This window comes from Passer domesticus, chromosome 1 (genome assembly GCF_036417665.1).
Source record: "Passer domesticus isolate bPasDom1 chromosome 1, bPasDom1.hap1, whole genome shotgun sequence".
In the NCBI taxonomy this organism is placed as follows: Eukaryota; Metazoa; Chordata; class Aves; order Passeriformes; family Passeridae; genus Passer; species Passer domesticus.
In genome coordinates, this window is record NC_087474.1 from 127,025,592 (window position 1) to 127,047,699 (window position 22,108).

The window sequence follows — 22,108 nt, forward strand, 5'->3', positions numbered from 1 at the left end:
ATAATTCAAGGGGAGAATGCATGAAGGAGTTAAATATATTTTAATAATCTCAACCAAATTATCTTTATAAATGTTCACAAAATACACAAAACATTCCATGCAAAAAGACAAATCCTGATTTAATTATTCAGGAAAATTTCCTTTCTTATTTCAGACAGGGCCATAAGCACAAGATGCTGAACTGCCATTCACACAGAGAAACTGCATTAGGAAAGGCCTTTTCCTGGGGGCAATTTGTAATCTGGGCTTTCCTTTCCTTATCTGTAGGATTGGAATTTCCTATATCAGAAGTCTCAAGCATTTATTTAATTACCCAAACTAGTGCAAAGCAGCCAAACAAACAGAATTTGAAGTTAAAATAATGAACGATACTCCCAATCAAAAAATTAATCAGCCCAGACATCGTTAATCTTTTCATGCCTCCTCTGCTAACTGTTATTCACCAGAACTTGTAAAAATCCAGATGATGGAAATTATTTTTTTAGAACTACAGATCTTCTCAAAAATCATGTGCTAATAGCTTCTTTCTGCTTGAAAGGAGATTGTAGACAGGTGAGGGCTGCTTTTTTCTCTGATGTAACAAGGGACAGGAGAGGAGGAAATGGCCTGAAGTTGCATCAGGGAGGGTTTAGATTGGCTGTTGAGAAAAATTCTTTATTGGAAGGGTGGTGAAGCATTGGAACAGACTGTCCAGGGAAATGGTGGAATTACCATCCCTGGAAGTATTAAAAAATGTGTAGATGTGTGGTTTGGTGTTCACCACACCATGGTTTAGTGGTGAATATGGCAGTGTTAGGTTTACAGTTGGACTGAGTGATCTTAGAGGCCTTTTCCACCTTAATGACTCCATGACTCCACTGTGAACACTCCTCTGCACAACTGCTGAGTGCCATATAGGGAAGGAAGCTGCTAGGCAAGGCACTGGCTAAAACCAGTTCATTTCTTGAGCAAGCTTAAGAATTAGGCAACCAGTTTAACCTAGCATGTGCTGATGTTTTGACATGCTTTTGCCACAAAGCACTGCTTCTAAATAAATAGGCAGTCCCCTTATTTTTTCCAATGTTCTTAGAAAGCAGTGTTAAATCCAACATACTTAATTTTGTCTGGTTTTGAGATTAAAAAGACACAGACAACATATCCGAAGGGACACCAGTATCTTTCTTTGTAAGCTTTGAAAAATAAAAACCAATAATGGCAAAATCTTCACATCCTGTAACTTCTGGCCTTTAGAATTCAAAGCAATTCTGTTGTTGCTTCAGATTCCTCCTCAACCTACATCAGAGAGATCAGAGGAGACAGGTGAGATCTTCATGTCACAACCACACGAAAGCATCTATTGCTCCCATCATCATTAACACTTCCTGGGAGCACTCAACATTGCTACAAAAATGACAAGCAGTGTTATCAAGTGCTGCTGATTAGGAAGAAAGATCTTTACTATTGCAAGATTATTGGCTGTTGCAGTGAAAGCCCTTTTGTTTTTCTTACCAGTGTCAAACTTGGAACCAGAATATTCTGAATTGACAGAATCTGTCTATTTGGGGTATTGCACATTCCTTTATTACAAAAATTACTTTTTCCATGGACAAAAATGGTATTAACGTTTTTCCTACATAAATGTGTATAAAATACTTTCAATTTTCACGTCCTATAAGAAAAAAATCTCATTAATAATCAAAGCAATTTCTCATATAAATGAAATCAGATAAGAGTCAGTCTTTTATTCCAAAATATTTTCCTACAAACTATGTGCAACTGATTATACCCAACTTTACTGGACATGTAATCAGTGGTTACTGTGGCAGTCTGACATATTAACTCTACAAGAAAGGAAGAGCTTATTGATTCAATACTCTTTTTGATTTAAAGTATTAGTCTATTACATGGATCATTTCACAGCTGGCTTGGATTTATCTTGGTTTTGATGCAGCAATTAATTCTGCTCAAAATTAAGAGAACAGAAGGATGTAGTCAGTCATTTCTGTAGTGTCTGGTTACACTGTAGTTTGATTGAAGAGGTAAGGTTCAAATACAACTTTTTTAGCAGTGAATTCCTAGAATTCTTCAAGACCAAGTGACTTAAAATAAAAAAAAAATCACTGTTTTTTTTCCTAGAAAAGTAAAAAGTATTGTTTCTATTTGCCATATATAGCATTTATAATTTTGTGACTAAATAATCAGGATCACATAATTAATAATTTTGCCTCAGAGCTCTGTTTGTTAGAATAGCTACTTTGCATACCACACAGAGATAAAAAATAAGAAAAACAGGGAAGAGAGCCTTTCAGTTGCACTTTTACCAGTTCCACTCGGAATACAATCACATACTATCCCATATTAACAGATCGCATCTGAATCCTCATCCTGAAAAATCAATGGGCACATCTTGAACACTGACAGTTTTCTGGCTATTTTTTCCCTGGTCTATCTCAGAACTTTTGAACTGTATGGCTTTTAAAGCTGTATCACAGGCAGTGCTGTGTACTGCTTTTACCTGCACATAGAAAGAAATAATAGAGCATTAGAAAAAACAGGATTTTTTAAAATCAGTTATGGATTTAAAGTACAAATATGATTTTTAGATCAGTAACTCAAACACTGTGTGCTGTGATCATGGTAATAGCATTATCAAGGGAAGGTATTTGGACAGTGATGTCTAATTTTCCTTTTGATACTTCTAACACACCAACAGTACTGTGGAAGCTCTAAAAGCATTGGAATCTTTACTGGTAAGGCCTTGTCTCTCACCTCTTAGGTCCTAGGAACAGTTTTTGGTGGGGGGAAATTCTGCCAACAGTAGATGATGACCGATTTAGGGAGCACTAAGGTAAATCTGACATATCCAAGTCTTTGCAACTGGATGGGATACATCCCAAGGTGTTGGAAGTGAATTTGAGGAGGTATAGCTGCTACTAAGGAATTAGTGGTTGCAGTGCTGTCCTCCAAAATGTAGTAGCTCATCTGGTTAGATGAGGGTACAGTGACTGTGTTTTCACCTCAGCTTTGTTAAAGCAGCTGCTTTCAACTTTTCAGAGGGGAGTGTGCCTGCATAATGTGTGACAGGATACAGGAAGGCAAATATTGAAAGAGTGTTTCTATCATTGCAGTAAATTAGATTATTGGAACTGACTTCAACAGAATTATACTGAAATGACAGAATTTATTTATATATTCCTATTCAAGCAGCAGTCTTTATTTTAACCTCAAATTACTTTTTCAAACTCCCACGCAGATATGTATTTTAAAAACCTAAAAACACAGCATTACTTCTTTAACAGTTTTCTAATTAGATTCATATTTTTGTTATTAAAGTAATATTTATAATTTTGTCAGCTACACAGTAAGAAATGTGCAATGATAATACAGCAGACCAAAAATGTTATGAAGTTTTGAAGTTCTATCTCAACAGTATTCTAAAAGTACTGACAACAAAAATCTAAGGATAATAAAAAAATAAATACTGCATACTGAATGTTTCATTTATCTAGTAACTGTTAGGGTGAGCATGTAACACCTGAAAAACAGATAGGCAAAGATCTGAGTTTGCTTTTTGTTTACCATCCTAAAACAGTATTTCATTCCTGATACAGTCTTGATGAACCCAGTTACAAGACACAGCTCACACTTAACATCACTGAGTGATGCATTCTGCATTCTGTTCAAAATGTTACTGACTTGTGGTTGGACTCAATGATCATCCAACCTAAAGCATTCTAAATATTCATGTATTTTATGTAGAAGGTTTCAGACAGTCTGGGTTCAATATTCTTGAGAGCATCTGACAGCCTGCAGCCCCAGATGTGCCCTAGTAAGGTGCTGACCACCTACTGGCTGACAAGTCACATGTGCCATTCAGTCTTCTAAATGTCGAGGAAACAGCCCCTATCTCCTGGAAGAGGGAGCAGACTATTGCAAGCAAGTGTGCTCCTGCCAGATTGCCCATCAAGAATGTGAATGTGTCCGTGCTCTACCTGGTCAGCCAGACATGTAGGAGTGTGCATAGTCTAGCTGGCAATCTGCTCAGCAGCAAATGTGCTCTCAGTCTGGTTTCAAAGAATGTGCTCTGTCAAGGGCACGGGGGTCTATCAGTGCACGTGTTCTGCCAGTGCGGTTGAGATCCTCACTCCTCCTCAGCTTTGGGCACGGGCAGCAGCACAGAGAACTGGGGTGGGGAGGCAGGGCACAGGAAAAAGGGATACCTTTTATCACTGCCTTTAGGACACTGTGTGACATGGCAGTGTTAAGCAGTACAGATTTGGCATATAGTAGACCTACTTCTTCTTGTTTTTTTAAAATTGTCACTACTGAAAGAAGTTTAGACAGAAGACAATGCCATTGTTTGTGTCTTTTATGTTTGTAATGACAGTTATATTTTTGCTTCAGAGCAGAGTATGAATGATCATGGGGAGGATCATCCAGCACCATATTCAGCAAGGCTGTAAGTATGGATACCAAAAATGCCACTAGGCTGCAGATTACTGTAATATTAATTATGTCTCTGCAAAAGTATTTACACTCACTTTTACAGGTAGTGCATATTCTCCATTAAAAAAAAAAAAAAAAGAAAAAAAGAAAAAGAGGAACTGGCTGAATTGCCTTCTGAGACCTTACATGGGCTACAGTAACCAGAAACTTCTAATACCTGACCTTCATTCAAATGGCTCTGCTTCAGCAACCCTATTTAATTTCAGAACTTCACTTTATCTCTTTATCCTTACACTTTATCTAGCATTGTGGTGACTCCTTTCATATCCTATGTCATGGGTGAACAATTCAACGGCAAGTAAATTCCTTACATTTCTCTTCCACAGCCTTCAGCACTAAATGCTGATTGATACTTTGTAGAGCTCACTAAGAAGATGTTTACATTTTTCCTTCAACACCATCACCAAAGAAAGGCAGTGAGACAGGCTGCTGGAAAAGGCAGGCCATGTTTGTTCCAAGCATGCTCTCAGCTCTGGCAAAGTGCTCTAGCTGGCATCTCTAACTGTTCAATGCACCTAATTCTGAATACATTTGGAGTGTTTGTAAGCTCTTCGCTGCTAAAACCAACTCAAGGGTGCACAGCTAAAACTGCCCTGGTTTATATCTTAAATCTGTATTTCTCCTTTTCCCGCAGCTAAGACTGAGGATATATTTTATTTTTGGATTTTCAGATGTTTGCTGAAACTGATACTCAGCAAGCAAACAAGAATTAGGTTGCCCAGAGGTAACGTATTTCCCCACCTCCCTCTCAAATAAGTGAGCTATATTTTGTAACGTGAAGTGTATGACTACACAGCTTATGTTTGGGGTATACAGATTATAGTCTCAGTACCATTTTGCCCCAAAATCCTGTCATATAATAGGCCATAATAATTCTATTTATTATAATGCTAGCTAGAGTCATATAAACAAAAACCCAGTATACATGCAGAACATGCACATTCATATCTGTTATCAAATATCCATTATCCTGTGTAGATTTCAGACCACACACATCATCACAACTCAGGGCATTGATAAATATTTAATTAATTAAATACCATGCTCATACAAGCATCTGCCTAAGAAGAGGGAGAACTAACACTGTTCACTGCAAGTTCCTTCCTTTGGACTGGAACTTGAAATATACATGATGTGCACGGTGGCAGCAGAGTGGCTCATGTTTAGTTGCCACAATCCAGAGTATTTATTACATGCTGACTGTATAATTTAAAGATATTTCCACATTGCTAATCCCATAACATAGAATGGAGGGACAAAAGGTGACTTTCCCACTACATTCTGAATTGCTATAAATACCTACCACAGTATTTAATTCCATGAGTAAGGCAATGTGGGCAGAAACTGCTGGTTACAGAATAAGTTTACAACATCAAAATTTCAACAACTTCTCTACTCAGGGAACATTAATAATGGTGTATCCCATTGGAAGGTATTAGGTATCTTTAAAATAGTTAAGTGATTTGGTTTCTTTTAATTACTTCCTGCCAATATCCATAATTTTCTCTGAATGTCCAAAATTAACTTAAAATTCAATATAAAATTGCTATTGTTTTTATATCATCAAAAAGGGAAGATTAATGACATATTTAGTAATCTAGTAATAAGTGGCTTTTTTCATTGTTCAAGCTGCATGCAATCCTCAGTGGATCTTAGATGTACATTAGAAAGGTATTTAATGCCTATTTTTCAGTTGCCAAGGTCAAACATCACCTAGTATGTATAGGGAAAGAGGAAACATCTGTTGGAATAATTTATTTGACTAACACAGAGGTTAGGATTAAAACCCACTAATTTCTTTGGTCCGATACTGAATTTCAATTAAACAATACAGGTATTTGTTCAGTTTGAAAAAAATTGCTTCCTTTATTTGTGAGCACATTCATGTATATCCCTAATTAGTGGATCTGGCAAGGGAATACTATGATTTGTCATTTTTTCATATCTGCATAAGCTTTGAGAATGCATATTTCTATTTTTTGAGGTTTTGGGTTTTTTTCCCAATATATGTTCTAAAGAATTCACAAAACTTTAAAACTCTGGTTTCTATGGAATTCCTCTACTAAGAAGATTAGAACACATCTCAGGATCAGTGATTACATGTGAAATTGTAAAAGAGCAACCTTCAGCATCTAAGATAGAAGTTCCATTTAGAAGTTTTTAGAAAATTTTAAATGCATGTCATCTGACTGCAGTTTCTTCTAACCTTTCTGTGAAATCAGACTAAAATCATCTAGATTAACAGTAAAAAAAATCACTTAAATTGTTTAATTTACAAATGTAAATTAATAAAAATATAGACATTTTATTTCAATCAAGTAAGGAAGGTGCTCTCTTTGCCTTTCTAGGGTCAAAAAGGATTTCAACAGAGCCATGATTGTATTCCAGATTTTTAATACTGAGAAAATATTTGCCAAGCAAAGAAGCTCAACAACTGGACAGCTTTTTACCATTGTAAAGCAGAATCAGAATGCTTTGTCTCAAAGGGAATAGCAGAAGGTCTTACAGGAGAAAAGATATTGTACATGCATGTTCCATTCTTTGTTAGGACTAAGGGGAATGGTAAATGCAAAACACAGTTTTACTCAGCCTGGCCCAAAAGACAGGATGCTAACAGAGATGACATGCAAGGTGACAGAACACTGAGCATGTGGATAAACCCATCTCAAAATAGAATTTTAAAAATCCCAACATTTATATGGCATGAGTATTAGTCTGTATCCCTCTAAATTTCAGAAGCCTGTGCTATTCACTGGAAAAGAATTAGTTTAAAACTAACAATATTAGTTTTTATAATAATGAATACATTGTTCCTGCAGTTCTTGTTTTTAACTGCTCCACTGCTTTGTGCTTTCTGAGAAAGAAAAAAAGTTCAATAACAGGTACATATATGACAAATTCAGTTTCTCTTTTAGACCAGAATATGCCCATTGCCATGTGATGAACAAAAACTATTATTTGAAAGAGAGCAGCTTTGTGATTTGCAATTCTTCCCTTCTCAACAGAAAGGCAGCTATTTTTAATCAGAACAAATAATCAGAAAAAACAAAGCTCATAGAATGGAAAGTGGTAAGGTGTCAAAAATGAAATAGCATTAAACATTGCTGAGTTAAATTGTCAAACATACTAATAAATTCTAACTTGAATGTAAAATAGAATACTACATTTACTAATTTAATTACAAAAAACCACCCATGTCAGTTGCGTGCATTTATTAATTTTATCGACAGCATTGTGTAAATTATGGAGGTTTTTTTTGTTGGCTAGTTCAGCTGATAAGTAATAAAACTATTAGGATAAAAATATCATTAAAAATCTGGAAGGAGTGATATTAGGTCCCAAATACTTGACTATACTATTGCCACAGGTGATACTGGAGCATGGCTGTCAGAAGTAAGCTGTAATGATGAAAACTGATTGTTTCTCCTTCTCCAGATAATTCCGTTCACAGCATCACCTTTCACCAATAGTCCTCACACCTTAACTTACTTGTGAGAATTAACTTCAACATTATTTTACCTTTGTGGAAAATGATTACAATAAAATGCATATGACAGAAACTAGTAACATTAAAGTTACTGCTATTAGCTAGTCCACTGATTTGTAACCAGAAACTGAAATATATTATCCTGCCTTTCAAAGAAATAAAGACAATAAATATAACATGGTTAAAAAAATTATTTCAGACAAGCAGTAACCAACTTAATTAAAAGGAAGTTTTTTGAGAAACACACCCGAGTTTTCATCTGACTCCTTCTTTCACGGATTCTTGGCAGAGGTTTTCTTTCAACTTTCTGCTTGTGAGCCAAATCTAAAAAATCTGTGTTTTCTTTCACAGAGTGACTGGGGTGAAAAGGAACTGTGCGAAAAGGTGCTTCTAAGTCAGCTGCAGAAAAAAAAAGAAAAAAAGGATTAATTCAATATCCCAAGTCAAACCATATATATTCAGTGTGATTGATCACAAGGTTCCAATATATCTTGTTACAGAAAACAGTGTAATGAACCTCAAGGTATAATACCTCAAATTTGATAATTGAGAATGGAAAACTTTAAATGCAGTTATAGAAGGTGATGCAAACACTGAGGAAGATGAATGTTAAAACAGGTATTCCCATTCAGGTGGTTATTTGAAAGGGAGTAAATTGAATTAGATAGCACTCCTTATATCAATAGTTATTCAGAAGACCATTTCAGAACCATTGCCATTTACGTATGGCTTCCAAACATGAGCAGACTCCAACTATTTTAGGGCTGGTGCTGGCAGGCAGAGCATCAGCCTTCATGTCTTCAAAAATATCATATTAATTTATCTTCCGAAAGCAGCAGTGTAAGTGCCCCCAATTTTAGTTTATAAATATGGAAATTCACACAATTTTGAATAATTTCAAGTTAAATGTCTGTATCCAAGTCCTGCAAGACAGCAAGACATGCTGTTAAGTCATTTATATTTTAATCTGCAGTCAACTTTGTAACAACCACCACCTTCCCATCATTTAAAAAAACCAGGAAAGTTTATTTCAGGTTTTGCTTGAGTTTCAAAACTAATTTGTTTTCCCAATTGAAGAACAGGTTGCCTTTAATCCTCAAAAAGGGTTTAAGGCTTTTGTACCTCCCAGACATTTTTTTTTCTTTCCAAGTTAAAACTTGGACTTCTGCTAGACATGCATCTTGCAAAGGCCTTTAAAGGACTGACAATATACAGAGATCAAAAAGTATAAGCAAATAGATTTTAAAAGTCTGATATATTTTATGCATATTTATTCTAGAATGGCTAACATTTTTAAAATATGGAAGTAAATGTGAATATTTACACAATCAAAATGCACTAGCTAGCCCTTTCCATAATTCTGGGAGATTGGGGTGTGAGAAAAAAAAAGATGTATGAACTAGTGCTAAAATTAAATTTTATATTTGAAAAGCTCAATTTCTACTCAAGTCTTTTGGACTCATCACTGGTACAATGTCTCATAAACAATTCTTTGTATATTTATTTTTAGCTGTAATTTTCTGATTTCTGTAAGTTTTAAATAAGCATGAAATAATTGATTAGTTTGCTTACAAAATTCTACATAGGCTGCATGTTCATCAGTCATTCTTTCATTGCTTTTTTTCCTGGCAGCTCTAGAGGCTTTCCAATTAATTAAGAAACGTCTTTCCATTTCTTGAATTTCTTTCCCATCCAGGGATTCTGCAAAAGAGAACATTTTCTGTGATACAAAGTGAACTAAAGGACTATACAAAGTTGTAGGTAATGTGTATTGGATCTATATTAATTTTCTTCAAGTTTTTTTTTTTTCCTAGTATTTTGGTAAAAAACAGAATACCCAGTAAAGACTGATATTCATTTTTAAGCTGCAAGAGAGAGTTAACATGTCTTAATTACAAAAAAAATCGACAGTTTCTATAAATTTCGAAGGTAATATACATATTTCACATTTGGTTAACATGCAAGACTTTCTAGAACATTCTGCAGAAAAGTTATGCTCTTACACAGGGTATAGATAGATGCAGAAATCCAAGTGGAGAGGGAAACTGTATGTCTTAGCAATCAAGGAATTCTACTGATCATGGAGACAGTCACGCAGATTTGCCTCTCTAAGGTTAACTTTACTCACTTAGGTGCCATAAACCTTATGCTCTATGATTCATTGGCTGCATCTGCATTTTTGAGTCAGTCCAAATGAAATACCTCATGTGGCCACAAATTTAGGTTGCATTAGAACTATCCTAAGGCACTGTTATTTTCATTGTGCAGATAGGCATTTTCTTTTTCTAAATGGCCAATATTTTGTGCTCTGGGAAAAAACAAGTTCTGCAATTAGAACTTTAAAAATAATCGCCACCTTTATCCAAAAAAAGGAAAAAATTAGCAGATTCTCTTTACTTATTTCTGCAATATAAATATTTAGATATAGAAGAATCAGCTTCTTCCTTTCATGCTAAAATTTGATGCACAATGATAATATAAACTGCACCATAAGGGTTAAGATTAACAACTACACTCACAACATAAGTGTGAACTGCCTATAAGTTTAAGGATGGACATTATATGACAAATTGAAACACAGTAAGGTGGGGATCTGCACAACTGGCACTGTACAACAAAAACTCTTTAGCAACTACTACAAATTAGGGGAATAGATAAAACTGATCTTTGAAAATCTGTTTCACAACATCTGGAATATGAACACAAAAAACTGTCTTGTAACAATCTCACCAATCATCTCTTATAAAACAAATGATTATTACAACTGATATCAAACAAGATGGCTTGTGAAGCTGATTACATAAGCTTTAATTAAAAAAATAATTAAAGAATTAAATAATTACAAATAATTACATATATAATTAAACCAATAATTAAAATAATTATCTGAATAAAATAATTTAAAATTATTTTTAATAATTAAAAATGTTTTTAAATTTATGTAGCTTTCTACATAAATTTAAAATTCATGTTTTGACATAAATATCTACAGCAGTAATTGTGTTTACATGCATAGTGCTACTCAAGAACAATTAATTTTTCAGTTGTTCCCTAAAAGAGTGAGGGTTATGGGTGGGCTATTGATTTAATTTTTTACCTAAAGTCAGTGACTGTACTATAATCCTATCCTTGTACTTTGGTTTTTGGCAGATGGGGTTTCCTGTAAGATCTATTCTGCGTAGCTTTGTCCATTTCTTTAATACAACCTCCAAATCCTGCAATTGAAACAACAACAGAACATTGTGATTGTGTCTCCCCCTCCAGAGTAAAATTCAACAGTAATGTGATTTGTTCAGCCAGGCCCAAATCCTGCACACAGAAATAACTTCAATGAGACTGTTCGCATGTATTAGGCACATTAAGAATAATTGTGCATTTCCAAACAGAGTGGTTCACAGCATCCCCTGAACATATCAAAATTGCACAGAAGAAACAGTGATGTTGGAAGATGCTGGATTTTTAAGGATACAGTAATGCCAGCTGTGGAAAATCACCACTTCAATCCCACTGATAAGCACCCAAAGCCTAGGAACTACCAAGGAAAAAATTCATATTATACACAATGTCTGTTAATGCACCCCCAAGGTCTCACAGAGCCCTTAAGAGTATCAGTGTGTGGAAGAATAAATACTTTATACAGATATAGTACAGCCAAAAAAAAAAAAAAAGCTAAAAATCATGCAATTCACAGTGGACTGCCTCTCTCTTTATATATATGTAGAACTGTATTTTACAGGAGAAACAGTAATCCCCCCTCACCTAACTGTGGGTGGTCAGTTACAGTATTGGCCTACACAGTGAAATTAGTGAAATATACCTTTCTCCATCTCTATTTCTGTCTGGTTACCCAGGGGCAGTATGACCTAGATGAAACTACTCTGTCTTTCAAATACAATAAATTCAAGTTGAAAACATGCGAAGTTTATCTGATTGGGCCTTTCTACTCAGACACCTTACTTTCTGAAATACTTTCTGTCCAAAATTTCATTTAACTTTCATTCTTGACAGGTTTTCCTTGTATGTGTGAGAAGCTTGAGGAATTCAAGACAATAGGTATAAATAGGAGAGAGGATTTATGTTCTTCTGCTGTAATAATTTGGAAAATTCTACTGATTATGCTGTGATGGATTCTAAATTGCAGTGTATGTAAAACTTTGTAGCTTGATGCCAACAATGAAGTCTCTAACAATGTAGATATCTCTTAGCTCCTTCAAATTTGCATGGGTAGAAAATTGCATGGGTAACACAAGCAGGGAGAATTCTGCTTTGGTGACTCATCTCCCTTGGTAAAAATCCTCTTTGAAATATTTTATCAGTTATATAATACATGTTTATAAAAATCATGTGGAAGAGAAAGTGGCAGCACAGCCTCATACCTCCAAACCATATAATTTTTGGTCTACCTATGATGATATCATCTATTGTTATTCACTGATAAAAATATATTTTTAGAAAACTAGAGAGCAGAAGTCTGGTTCTGTGAGGATCAAAATGGATAAAACAATGCAAGAAACTCTAAGGACTAGTCCACATGAAGAATTGTTAATAATTCTCGTAATTCTATTCAGCAAAGCTTAATCAGTAAGTATCGGGATAGAAACATGATAACCCCCACAGTTTAGGTGCTAACACTTAATCACAAACAAAATTCAGGGGCAAAATATTTTAGGCTAGACTTACTAAAAAAAAAATAAAAAAAAAAATTAGCGAGTATATTTATTTATCCTTACCTAAGCACTCAGATACTATACTTGAAGTCTATGTGTTCTCAATTTCATTAGAAAGAATTTTTCCAAGTAATAGTTTTGCAACACAAAGTTGTCTATTAGTGAAAGAAAATGTATACAGTTTAACTTTGATGAATGTATACAGAGTCCTGTAGATTTTTGTTAGCTGTTACTTACTTGATAAATGACCCTGAACATGCTTACTCCAGTGTATGTTTATCTAAGAGCACACTAATCCTGTGCTGAAATATGATTACCCTTTCGATACGCTCTAGTTGTTCATTGCCTTCCTGTCTCTAATAAAGTGCTTTCACTTCCCAGCCTTTCAATAAGCTGTACTAAAGGGACCAGACACTCTTCTGGGCAGGCTCCGTTTGATAAATGATCATGTCATGCTATCACTTTGAGGTCTGCTACAAAATACTGACGAGCAAATTATATTCCATCGGGGAGGGTGGGGAGGGGGAAGGGCAAGTGCCTGAGTAGGCAGCTGTAGTGCTGGCAATAACTTTCTTACCAATTAACAGTGGCCATTTAAGAATTGGTATTTGACCAGTATGCTCCAGTTTTTATTGGAAATGTCTAATCCAACTGCCCCAGCTATATCTACAGACAGCCATTTGTCACCAGTTTGATTACCTGTCATAATCTATTTGAGAAAATCTATAATTTTTCTCTTGTTCCTGACTCAATTCTAAAGCGAATGAATTCATCTTTTGTGATATCCTCTTGTCATAATCAATACTGGGCAGAGGTTGAATAAATTAAAGACTTGGGAAATACAGATTTTTCCAAGTATTTCTAGCTGTATTTTTTTCTATCTATCCAAAAACCTACACAACTCATAATATCTCCAAAACTAATGAACTTAATAAATAAATTATATTCCGGCTTTTTGTAGAAAGGAATAGTTGTGGGTTGTTTTGGTTTTTTTTAATAGACATAGTATTTTAAAAAACTTCCTTAATTCCAATCCAAGTACACTGCAGTCTAGAAGACCTTGTAATCCTGACTAAAGCAAACCAGAACCTCAATACAATGAATAAATGAAGTAGTGAGCAATAGAAAACAAATAAAAGCCACTTCTATTAAAATCAATTATATTCTTGATAACTGACCTGAGACATACTTTTTGCACGTGGTAGCTAGTCATAGTTATTTTGCATGAATTCAGAAAAATTACTTGATTTTCATCTGTCTCCTGTTCAGACTGAATTATATAAACTTCAGTCGAGTGAAACAAGGCCATATGCCTTGATGTCTGTTAATTATGCTAACAAAGCCCTGTATTAGCCACGACCTTAAGTGCTTGAATTTATTGAATTTATTAGTCCTAGTTTTCAACTATGCTGAAATCAAAGTGGCATAGGTAAGAAAGGAAGGAATATGGGTTTTCATAATAAAGTGAAAAAACAGAGAGAAATGTTTAAATATAAAATAATTATACTAAGTACACAAAAGTGAGAAAAGTCTGTGTAAGATTGTATTTCATGCATTTCTTAAGCCCTTCATATTTTTGTCTTTCTCAAAGATTCCATGTTATTCCTGCAGTTGAGCAGACCTGCTCAGACACAGGTAGCTCCTCTACAGCTTCTCTTCCCACCAGGTGAAGCACAACAGGGTTCAGAGCTCTCCAACACTTCCCTGTCATGTGGCACTGCCACGATCTCTGATCAGTGCCAGACATTCCTGGGGAAGCTCTTGAAGGCAGTGATGGCAAAGCAAGAAAGGGAAAACAGGGGATATAGTGCTTTTGGCATGAAAAAGAGATATACATGAGAGCTTTGATAACAGAGGGGCAAGAGGGAGGAGAAGGGAGGAAGCTCATGTGGGAATGAAAGAGCCTTTGCTGCAGGTAGCAAGTTCAGCCAGCAGAACCAATTAAGCATATAGAACTATATATCCATAAAATCCTTGCAGCTTTCACAGCTATAGAATAATGTATGCCACGTAATCATGAAATTCAGGGATGCAAAAAATACTGACATATACTTAACACTTCCCTCAGCTATTTCTTTGAACAGTCAGTGGCTGTAGACAATTCTTCTCCTGCTAGATGTGCACTGTGAGCTAAAGCCTCTTACACAGAGTTAAAACTGACTTTTTAAAAAATACTTTTCATGGCTTACTGCTTTTTCAACAGTTTGGGTTTTATTTATTTAAGAATTTATATTAGTGATAAGTAGAGCCTACCAAAATGTAATCTCTTAAACCTCAGTAATTGTAGCTGGAAAGTTGGATATCCACCTGCATTACACTGTATATTAAACACATTTGATATGTTCATTAATTTTACAGGCCTGCAAAGATATGAATAGAAACACCTTCCCTGTTCCAGATATTTCAAAACTTGGAGATTGTTTAGAAAACACACAGAACAGTCACTTTCAAAATATACTGGCGCTTAATATGAGTGTAATAGGTAGCAAACTCAAATGCTAATTGTATAATTTTTCAACAGTTGTGACTATATAACATAGAAATCTTCAGGTCTCACTGGTTTGGGTATATGTAACTCTGGTTTTTCTGATGATTAAATAATGAAATTTAATAAAGAATAAGTAACATACACACAGTTACTAAATAATGCAGTCATTTTGTCCTCTCCTTTTCTGTTTCAGAGGATACTGGTTTTTCCTTTAAGATACTGAAAATGCTGTCTCCAAACTGGCATCCTCCTTCTTAAAATTAATTGGTTCTTTGGCTATGACAATTTTCTTTTAAGATCATCACAACAGAAATATATTTTATTTATAAGAAAGAAAGAGCCAATATAAATTTTTTTTGTAATATGTTTTATTGAGAAATTGATTCCTTTTAAAAAGGGAAGATTTGGGGAGATTGTCTATTTGAAAAAAAGTTTTTTGCATTTTGATGTAACCAGCATATTCAATATGAATTTAATTACTCAGCAAAAGCCTACATGAATTGTGTTTTGATGTAAATTCAATCACAGCTGCCAGCCAGGACTTGAAATACAAAGAAATGGTTCTGTAGTAAATAAGAAGGGCATCACTCAACATTTTTTAATATTATAGTGTAAAAAATTGAAGAGTCCAAATAGAGTAAATTCATCTAGATAACTGATAGGTTATGCATACAATACTACAATCTCCTCATTAGTACAGAGAATTGCCAAATTCTCTCAACAATCTGCTAATCTGTTAAAAATATGTTGTGTTCTCAGAAGTAATAAGAATAGTTATTTTAATAATTACTAACCAATGAAAGTTAAGTTTACTAAGGAAATAAAATGTTTATGCAAACCAGAAATGAAAGAGTTTATTTCAATCAAGACTTTGTCTTGGTGATTTGGGTTACTATTTAAGCCAATTAATTTCAGTATTAATTAATAAAATTATAAATTTTTACATCCTAGGTAAATGCTTCTCCACTTTTAGTCTCAGTAGGATTTTTATATGAGAAAAGACAGCATGCTTGACAAGCCAGATTTAGTAACTGCAGAAGTAAAATTTCTTTTTACTTACGTATTTAGTGATAAAGATGACTGTGGCTAATTCCTGAACACCCATACTTAATGTAACAAATATTTACTTTAATACCTTCATATGTTTAAGTCGATTGTCGACTGCTTTAAGATAAGAAAGATTTTCCAAAACTGCCAGTTCTTCTAATTCATCAATGTTGTTATTGCTGATATTCAATACGGACAAAGATTTCTGAAGGAAGAAAAGCAGAAAAAGAAATATTTTTTTCATGCCATGTATGAGTCAAGCTGTAAATTATTACAGAAAATTATCTTAAAAGATGAACAAACATATGAAGAAGAAACATGCAAACACCACCTCCACACACCATACAGATTGTTTTATGTTGGCGTTCCACCTTGTCCTAAAATGTAATTTATTTTGGTTTTGAAGTGAAACTAAAGTAAGATTGTTTCTCAATTATTTCAGAAATTCTTAGTAAATACAGAAATTTTGGGTTTTTTAAAACACGTTCAAATTCCTTACAGAGTTCTGTAAGTGCTACAAACTCTACTTCTGAAGTATGAAACATACATTGAATCTGACTGCATTTTTATAGAATCATAGAATGGTTTGGGTTGAAAGGGACCTTAAAGATCATCTAGTTCCAGCCCCCTGCCATGAGCAGGGACACCTTCCATGAGACCAGGTTGCTCAGAGCTCCATCCAAGCTGGCCTTGAACACTTCCAGGGATGGGCCATCCACAGCTTCTCTGTGCAATCTGTTCCAGTGTCTCACCACAGCCACAAGCAGAGAATTTCTCCTAATAGCTAATGTAAACCTGCCCTTGATCAGTTTCAGGCCGTTATGCTGTGTCCTGTCACAACACACCCTTGTAAAATTGCCTCTCCAGCTTTCTTATAAGCCCCCATTGGGTACTGGAATGGTGATTTAAGGTGTCCTTGGAACCTTCTCTTCTCCAGGCTGAACAACCCCTACTCTCTCAGCCTGCCTTTATAGGAGAGGCCTTTGATCCTCTCTGTGGCCCTCTCTGGACTTGCTCCAGCAGGTCCATGTTCTTCTTGTACTGTGGGCCCCAAGATTGCATCTGAACTGCAGAGCTGAAGCCCCTATGTGCTACCCACACAGTCTCATTTAACAGCTGGACTACACTGCTTTTCTTCCAGGCTTGATCCTACAAACCTCTTGGTATCCATACCTCTGATCCTTACCCCTTCTCTGGAACACTACTGAGCCACATATTGCACTTTGCCATTTGTAACAGACAATAGTTATAGAGATCTTTACATTTTAGATAAAAATCTAAATGTGTTTTAGGTGTTTATCTCAGGAAATACTAATGTAGTTTCACAGAAAAGGAAGAAGTTTATAGCTCTAGAAAATGACAAGGAACTCCTAATCCAATGAGTTTAGGATTATACAAGATATAAGATTTACCATTATTTGGAAAATCTCTATTTCAGCAGTTTATACAGGAAAACGAACCCCATTCAAAAATTTATACAGGAAAACGAACCCCATTCAAAAATTTGACCAAGATCTACATTGCAGGTGGAAATTACCAGTATCATCCTGACAAACACAGCTCATAATCTTCTCAGATTAATGACATTGTCATCATCCAAACATTTGCCTGTGGTACACACAGAGCTATATGGCTTCATGATTTTATCTCTTTTATCTCTGACACCATTAAAAGAGGCAGAAACAGATTAAGAGGTAAAAAGTGATGCCTTAAAAAGGCTCAAAACACTTAGCACTTAAAGGATAAAATAGAATATTTTTACATTTAGCCTCCACAAAGATGTTGCATAGTCAAGAATGCAAAGTTGTTTCATAGAAAACAAAACAAACCCCACATCAAAAGGCCTTAAATAAAATCTACAAAGAACAAAATCTAGACCAGGCTGCTGAAAAACATGGAAGAATTTATTATATGTTATTATCCTGGGAAGATTACAGCTGTAAAACTTCCCTTTACTTGATAATTTCTCCAATATAGAAGGAACATAGTACAAATGCTCTCATAGTAATGATTCATTTCTAGTAAAGAAAAACAGCAATGCATGTCTTGGATTACATAATCTCAAAACAGGAAAAAATAGAGCTAGGTCAAATATTTATGATATACATGTGAACAAAAGAACTCACTTTTAGTGAGTTTTTCATCTTCACAAAAAAAAGGCTTATCAAGCCCTGACTACACTATGGGAGATACAGCAAGAGGAATTTTTATAGTGCAGAACTACATCCATTAGCAAATAAATCCTACTTTTTAACCTCTTCAACGATATGTTTTATGAGCAATTAACATGTTGAAAGACAACTTCAAAGAGATTTCCTGAACTCTTGACATAACACAACATAGAAGAACTGCAGAACTAAAACGGAATGCTTTTGATTGTGTTGTTCTTAATATCCAGGAAGAAAAATCTGTTTGTGCCTTTTTTTTCATTCCATTTTTCTACAGAATACAAAAGGCAATAAATAAACAACTATACCAATCAAATCACTGAAATGTTAACAAACTAATTCACTACAAATGAAACAGACTAAGAAAATTAAGTGATAAATTCCAACCCCCTTTTTTAGTTATTCACATTTTGCTGGTATAGGGCATCCACATACATCCTTATTTCCTCTCTCTCTTGATTCTCATTTCTATCCTTCGTAATGGAAAAAAGATGAAGTAGAATTTGCTGGATGCCTTATAAGAGAATTAGGGTGGGAGTCTCTTGGTAGAATTTGAAATAATGCCACCAATTGGCAAAGGAGGAAAACACAGAATGATCAACCCCTAGTCATTTCTTCTAAAAATACTGATCTCCTGATAATTGGCTCATTTTAATTCTCAAAATATACTTACTGCCAGGGAGTTAAGAGATACTGGATCAAACAGAAGCTTTTCACCAACAGGGAGATGTTGACTTTCAATATGTAGCTCCCTCAGTTCTCCTACTTTATCTAAACCCTCTACTACAGTGATATAGTTGCCTCCTAAATACCTACAGAACAGAACACAAAATAGATTTAATATACTTTGAAAGTAAGAGCAAACACATGGCTTCAATATATGGAGAAAAATATTTTCCAAGAATTATTGAATAATACTTGGAAATTATGATAAAGTAAATAACCTAGCATACAAGTAGAATATACACTTAAATGATTCAAGCAATTTTTTACAGCTTTATCTATTGCTATTATTATTAATATTACTAGACTGAAAAAATAAAATAATTTAAATGCAAATATATATATGTCAAGATGGTATGTCTTTACTTTTACTATAGAATATCTCATAAAAAAACAATAAGCAATTTCTTCCATTTGAAAAGTAAAATTTAAGAGCTGAAAGGACTTTAATGGCTACATAATTTAAAAGAAAAATCTTAAGTGCCCCAACTATTCTTTTTACTAATAAAATAAATACATTATTTTCAACTTACAATTTTTCAAGTTTTTTCAGCGATGAGAGATTTTCTATACTTGAAATACGATTGTTCTGAAGGTAAAGGTGTGTTATGTTTGAAGCAAAGTCCAAGTTCTGGATTTGGTTGATTTGGTTATCATATAAATACAGAACTCTCAGATTTTTACAGAACAAGAGGTCACCCTGAAATAAACAGTAACATGCTACTTAACGTTCAGTCACTGCCTGCTTCTGGAAGCTATTGATTGTTCTTGTAATTAAGTTCTGATGCATGATTTATAAGTTTTCACCTTTAGTAAACATTTCTTAAAATTATTTTTCCTAGAAAACCAGAGTTATTATATATTGTCAGTTATCTACAGAATAAAGACTGAAATCTTTGTTGTTACTATTTTGTCCTACAGAATTTGAGGACTACAGGCATCACCAGCAAATACACCACATCCAGTGTGACTTCATTCCCTTCCCTGTCTTCATCAGGGATTCATCATCAGATCAGTCCATTCGTCACATGGATTTCAGAAAAGCACAATTTTTTGTGCAGTTGTCTCCATTAAACTGCACTGATGTAACTGGAAACCAGTTCTTGCCAAAGAATTATTGGTTTTTACAAAACCTTGCACTTCAATCTGTTTTAATATGTTTCTGAACTGAATTTTACACTCAAATGTTGAGTTTCTTTGAACATACTCCTATGAAACAACAAAAAAGACCACTCCCCATGAAAGTTTCTGTAAAACTTTGCTGTGGCAGCTGATGAAGCAGACCTCATCAAATGGACTGATCCAGTTACCCAACTCCCTATGGCTGTGCATAGGAGTGGGCTGAAAAAATCCCTTTTTTTGCAGGATCTGTTCACATGGAACAAGCAATTTCTTCTTGACTGAAATCACACTTTTAGAGCAGAAATTCACCACATTCAACAATGCAGTTGTTCAGGGCTCAGCAGTTTCAAAATTTACTCAGTATCTTGAGGGGATCTGAATTAACTCAGAACTTATTGAAACCTGTATACATTTCCTATTATTAAACTCAGAGGAAGGAGGACTGGGTTAAGTTTGCAGGTTTAGTCTTTGAAAATGAAAAGCTCGTGGATTATTTTTTAAATGAGTAAGCCCCGGGGAGCAATTAAAAAAAAAAAAGTATATTTTTAACTGGGCTAATTTGAAAAAGCCACTACACCAGTCCAAATTTGTTAACCTCACTCGGGTTATTTCCTGTTCCTGAACTCTCCTTTCCTTTCTCAGACTTCCTCTGAAATTTAAGGAATAAATCAAAGATAGATTGAAAAGATTGTGCTGTGAATTAACAAATTTGTACAACTTGGCTTTCCTTGTTTGTCTCTCCAACAACACCTCATCATAACAGTAACTACAAAACATTAGAGTAGCCAGTTTAAAAGGAATAATAAAAAATAAATCTTACAATTGAATCTATATTTTTATCTGACAAATTCAGATGAGTTAATTTTTGCAGATATTGTCCAAAATCCTCTTCAGTACGGTTCTTGTGACCAGCATTTTTAGCAATTAGGTCCATTGTTAGTCGAACCATGGTTCTGCAATAGGTCAAGCTGCTCTACTGCTTCTTTTAATACTGTATTCCACGTGCTTTTCTAAGTAGTATTACAGAATGCCTTAAAAACAAAAAGGAAAATGTTATACTACTTGTATCCCAGATCTTCAACAAAGCTTTCATGTGTCTTTCAAATCTGACATATCCTCACCAATGTCCTTTTCATTTACAGTGATACTACATTGCTTATAAAATCCTACCCCTTTTATTGCTGACATTTTACCAAGTTTTGGTATATTAATAAATATTTAAAATATTTTTTCTATTTGATATGTTGATTCAGTTTGCTTAAGAATATTATATCCTAGTTTTTGTCTTTTTCAAGGAATATGAGCACAATGCTCCACAGCAGGCATAATTCTCACACAGAGTAGTTAGTTAATGGAAGCTCATAATGTGATTATAAATCAGAAAATACAGGAGACTCTATAACAGGTTTTACAGGCTGTGAGAGGTGGTATTAAGCTACAGGACTCATTATATATCTGCACAGCACTTTTGTCATGCACACAACTGCATGTTCTGCACTGTCAAAAACTGAGAGTTTTTCCCTCTAAGATATATTATAGAGGCTCTCACAACAATACCAACTTTTTTTTTTCCCAAACTCTGACTCATGTAAGTGAACTTTTAAATGACAGAATGGCGGAGAAGGAAGAAGGCAAACAGCGAATCTTGAACAGGATGTGTATACAGTCTGGGGATAAAGACACCCTAATGGACAAAATGACCCAGAATAGAAAGGTCACCTACTTAGCCAGTAAATATACCAATGTATATTATGTATTATAGCTCAGACTCAAAAGCCCCACAGTCATGCATCAGAGCAACTGAGGAGACAGCAAAAAGCATCCCAGTGCTGAACCTGGCACAGGGAATCCTGCCTGCCAGCATTACAATTAGGAGAAACTGAAGAAAAGCCAAGATCGAGGCTGTGAAGGCAGAAGAAAC

General features: G+C 34.7%; 1 protein-coding gene and 1 long non-coding RNA gene across 12 annotated transcripts in view; one reads left to right on the forward strand and one right to left on the reverse strand.

Annotated features, from left to right (window-relative positions):
• Positions 1–21,158, forward strand: part of LOC135280411 (uncharacterized) — a 28,782-nt gene extending 7,624 nt beyond the window's left edge. For 2 of the 11 annotated variants that reach the window (XR_010347373.1, XR_010347374.1), the window contains 6 exons: positions 4,384–4,438; positions 6,834–8,495; positions 9,669–9,733; positions 11,981–12,025; positions 12,425–12,553; positions 14,231–15,268. This is a non-coding gene — a long non-coding RNA (uncharacterized LOC135280411). Of the gene's footprint in view, positions 1–4,383; positions 4,439–5,156; positions 8,496–9,668; positions 9,734–11,980; positions 12,026–12,424; positions 12,554–14,230; positions 15,269–15,320; positions 19,079–19,986 lie in introns of those variants that run through there. The other 9 variants (XR_010347375.1, XR_010347378.1, XR_010347353.1 and 6 more) reach the window with 9 other exon arrangements.
• On the reverse strand, positions 1,138–21,143 carry PPP1R42 (protein phosphatase 1 regulatory subunit 42). The gene is made up of 8 exons (XM_064388210.1): positions 21,008–21,143; positions 19,599–19,765; positions 19,016–19,154; positions 16,263–16,379; positions 11,070–11,187; positions 9,545–9,673; positions 8,220–8,371; positions 1,138–1,272 (listed from the first exon to the last, which is right to left on the reverse strand). The coding sequence occupies exons 1-8, from the start codon at positions 21,134–21,136 to the stop codon at positions 1,234–1,236; spliced, it is 990 nt and encodes a 329-aa protein (XP_064244280.1). The 5' UTR covers positions 21,137–21,143; the 3' UTR covers positions 1,138–1,233.
• Positions 21,159–22,108: the final 950 nt, after the last annotated feature.

Bases quoted from the DNA above. Each gene is read 5' to 3' on its own strand.
- PPP1R42 (XM_064388210.1), bottom strand. From the start codon at position 21,136: ATGGTTCGACTAACAATGGACCTAATTGCTAAAAATGCTGGTCACAAG. The intron at 19,155-19,598 runs GTAAGTTGAAAA...TCTGTTCTGTAG, and splicing joins CTGAAAAAACTTGAAAAATT to GTATTTAGGAGGCAACTATA. The intron at 1,273-8,219 runs GTGTGTTTCTCA...TCTCTGATGTAG, and splicing joins GGAGTCAGATGAAAACTCGG to GTTGAGGAGGAATCTGAAGC.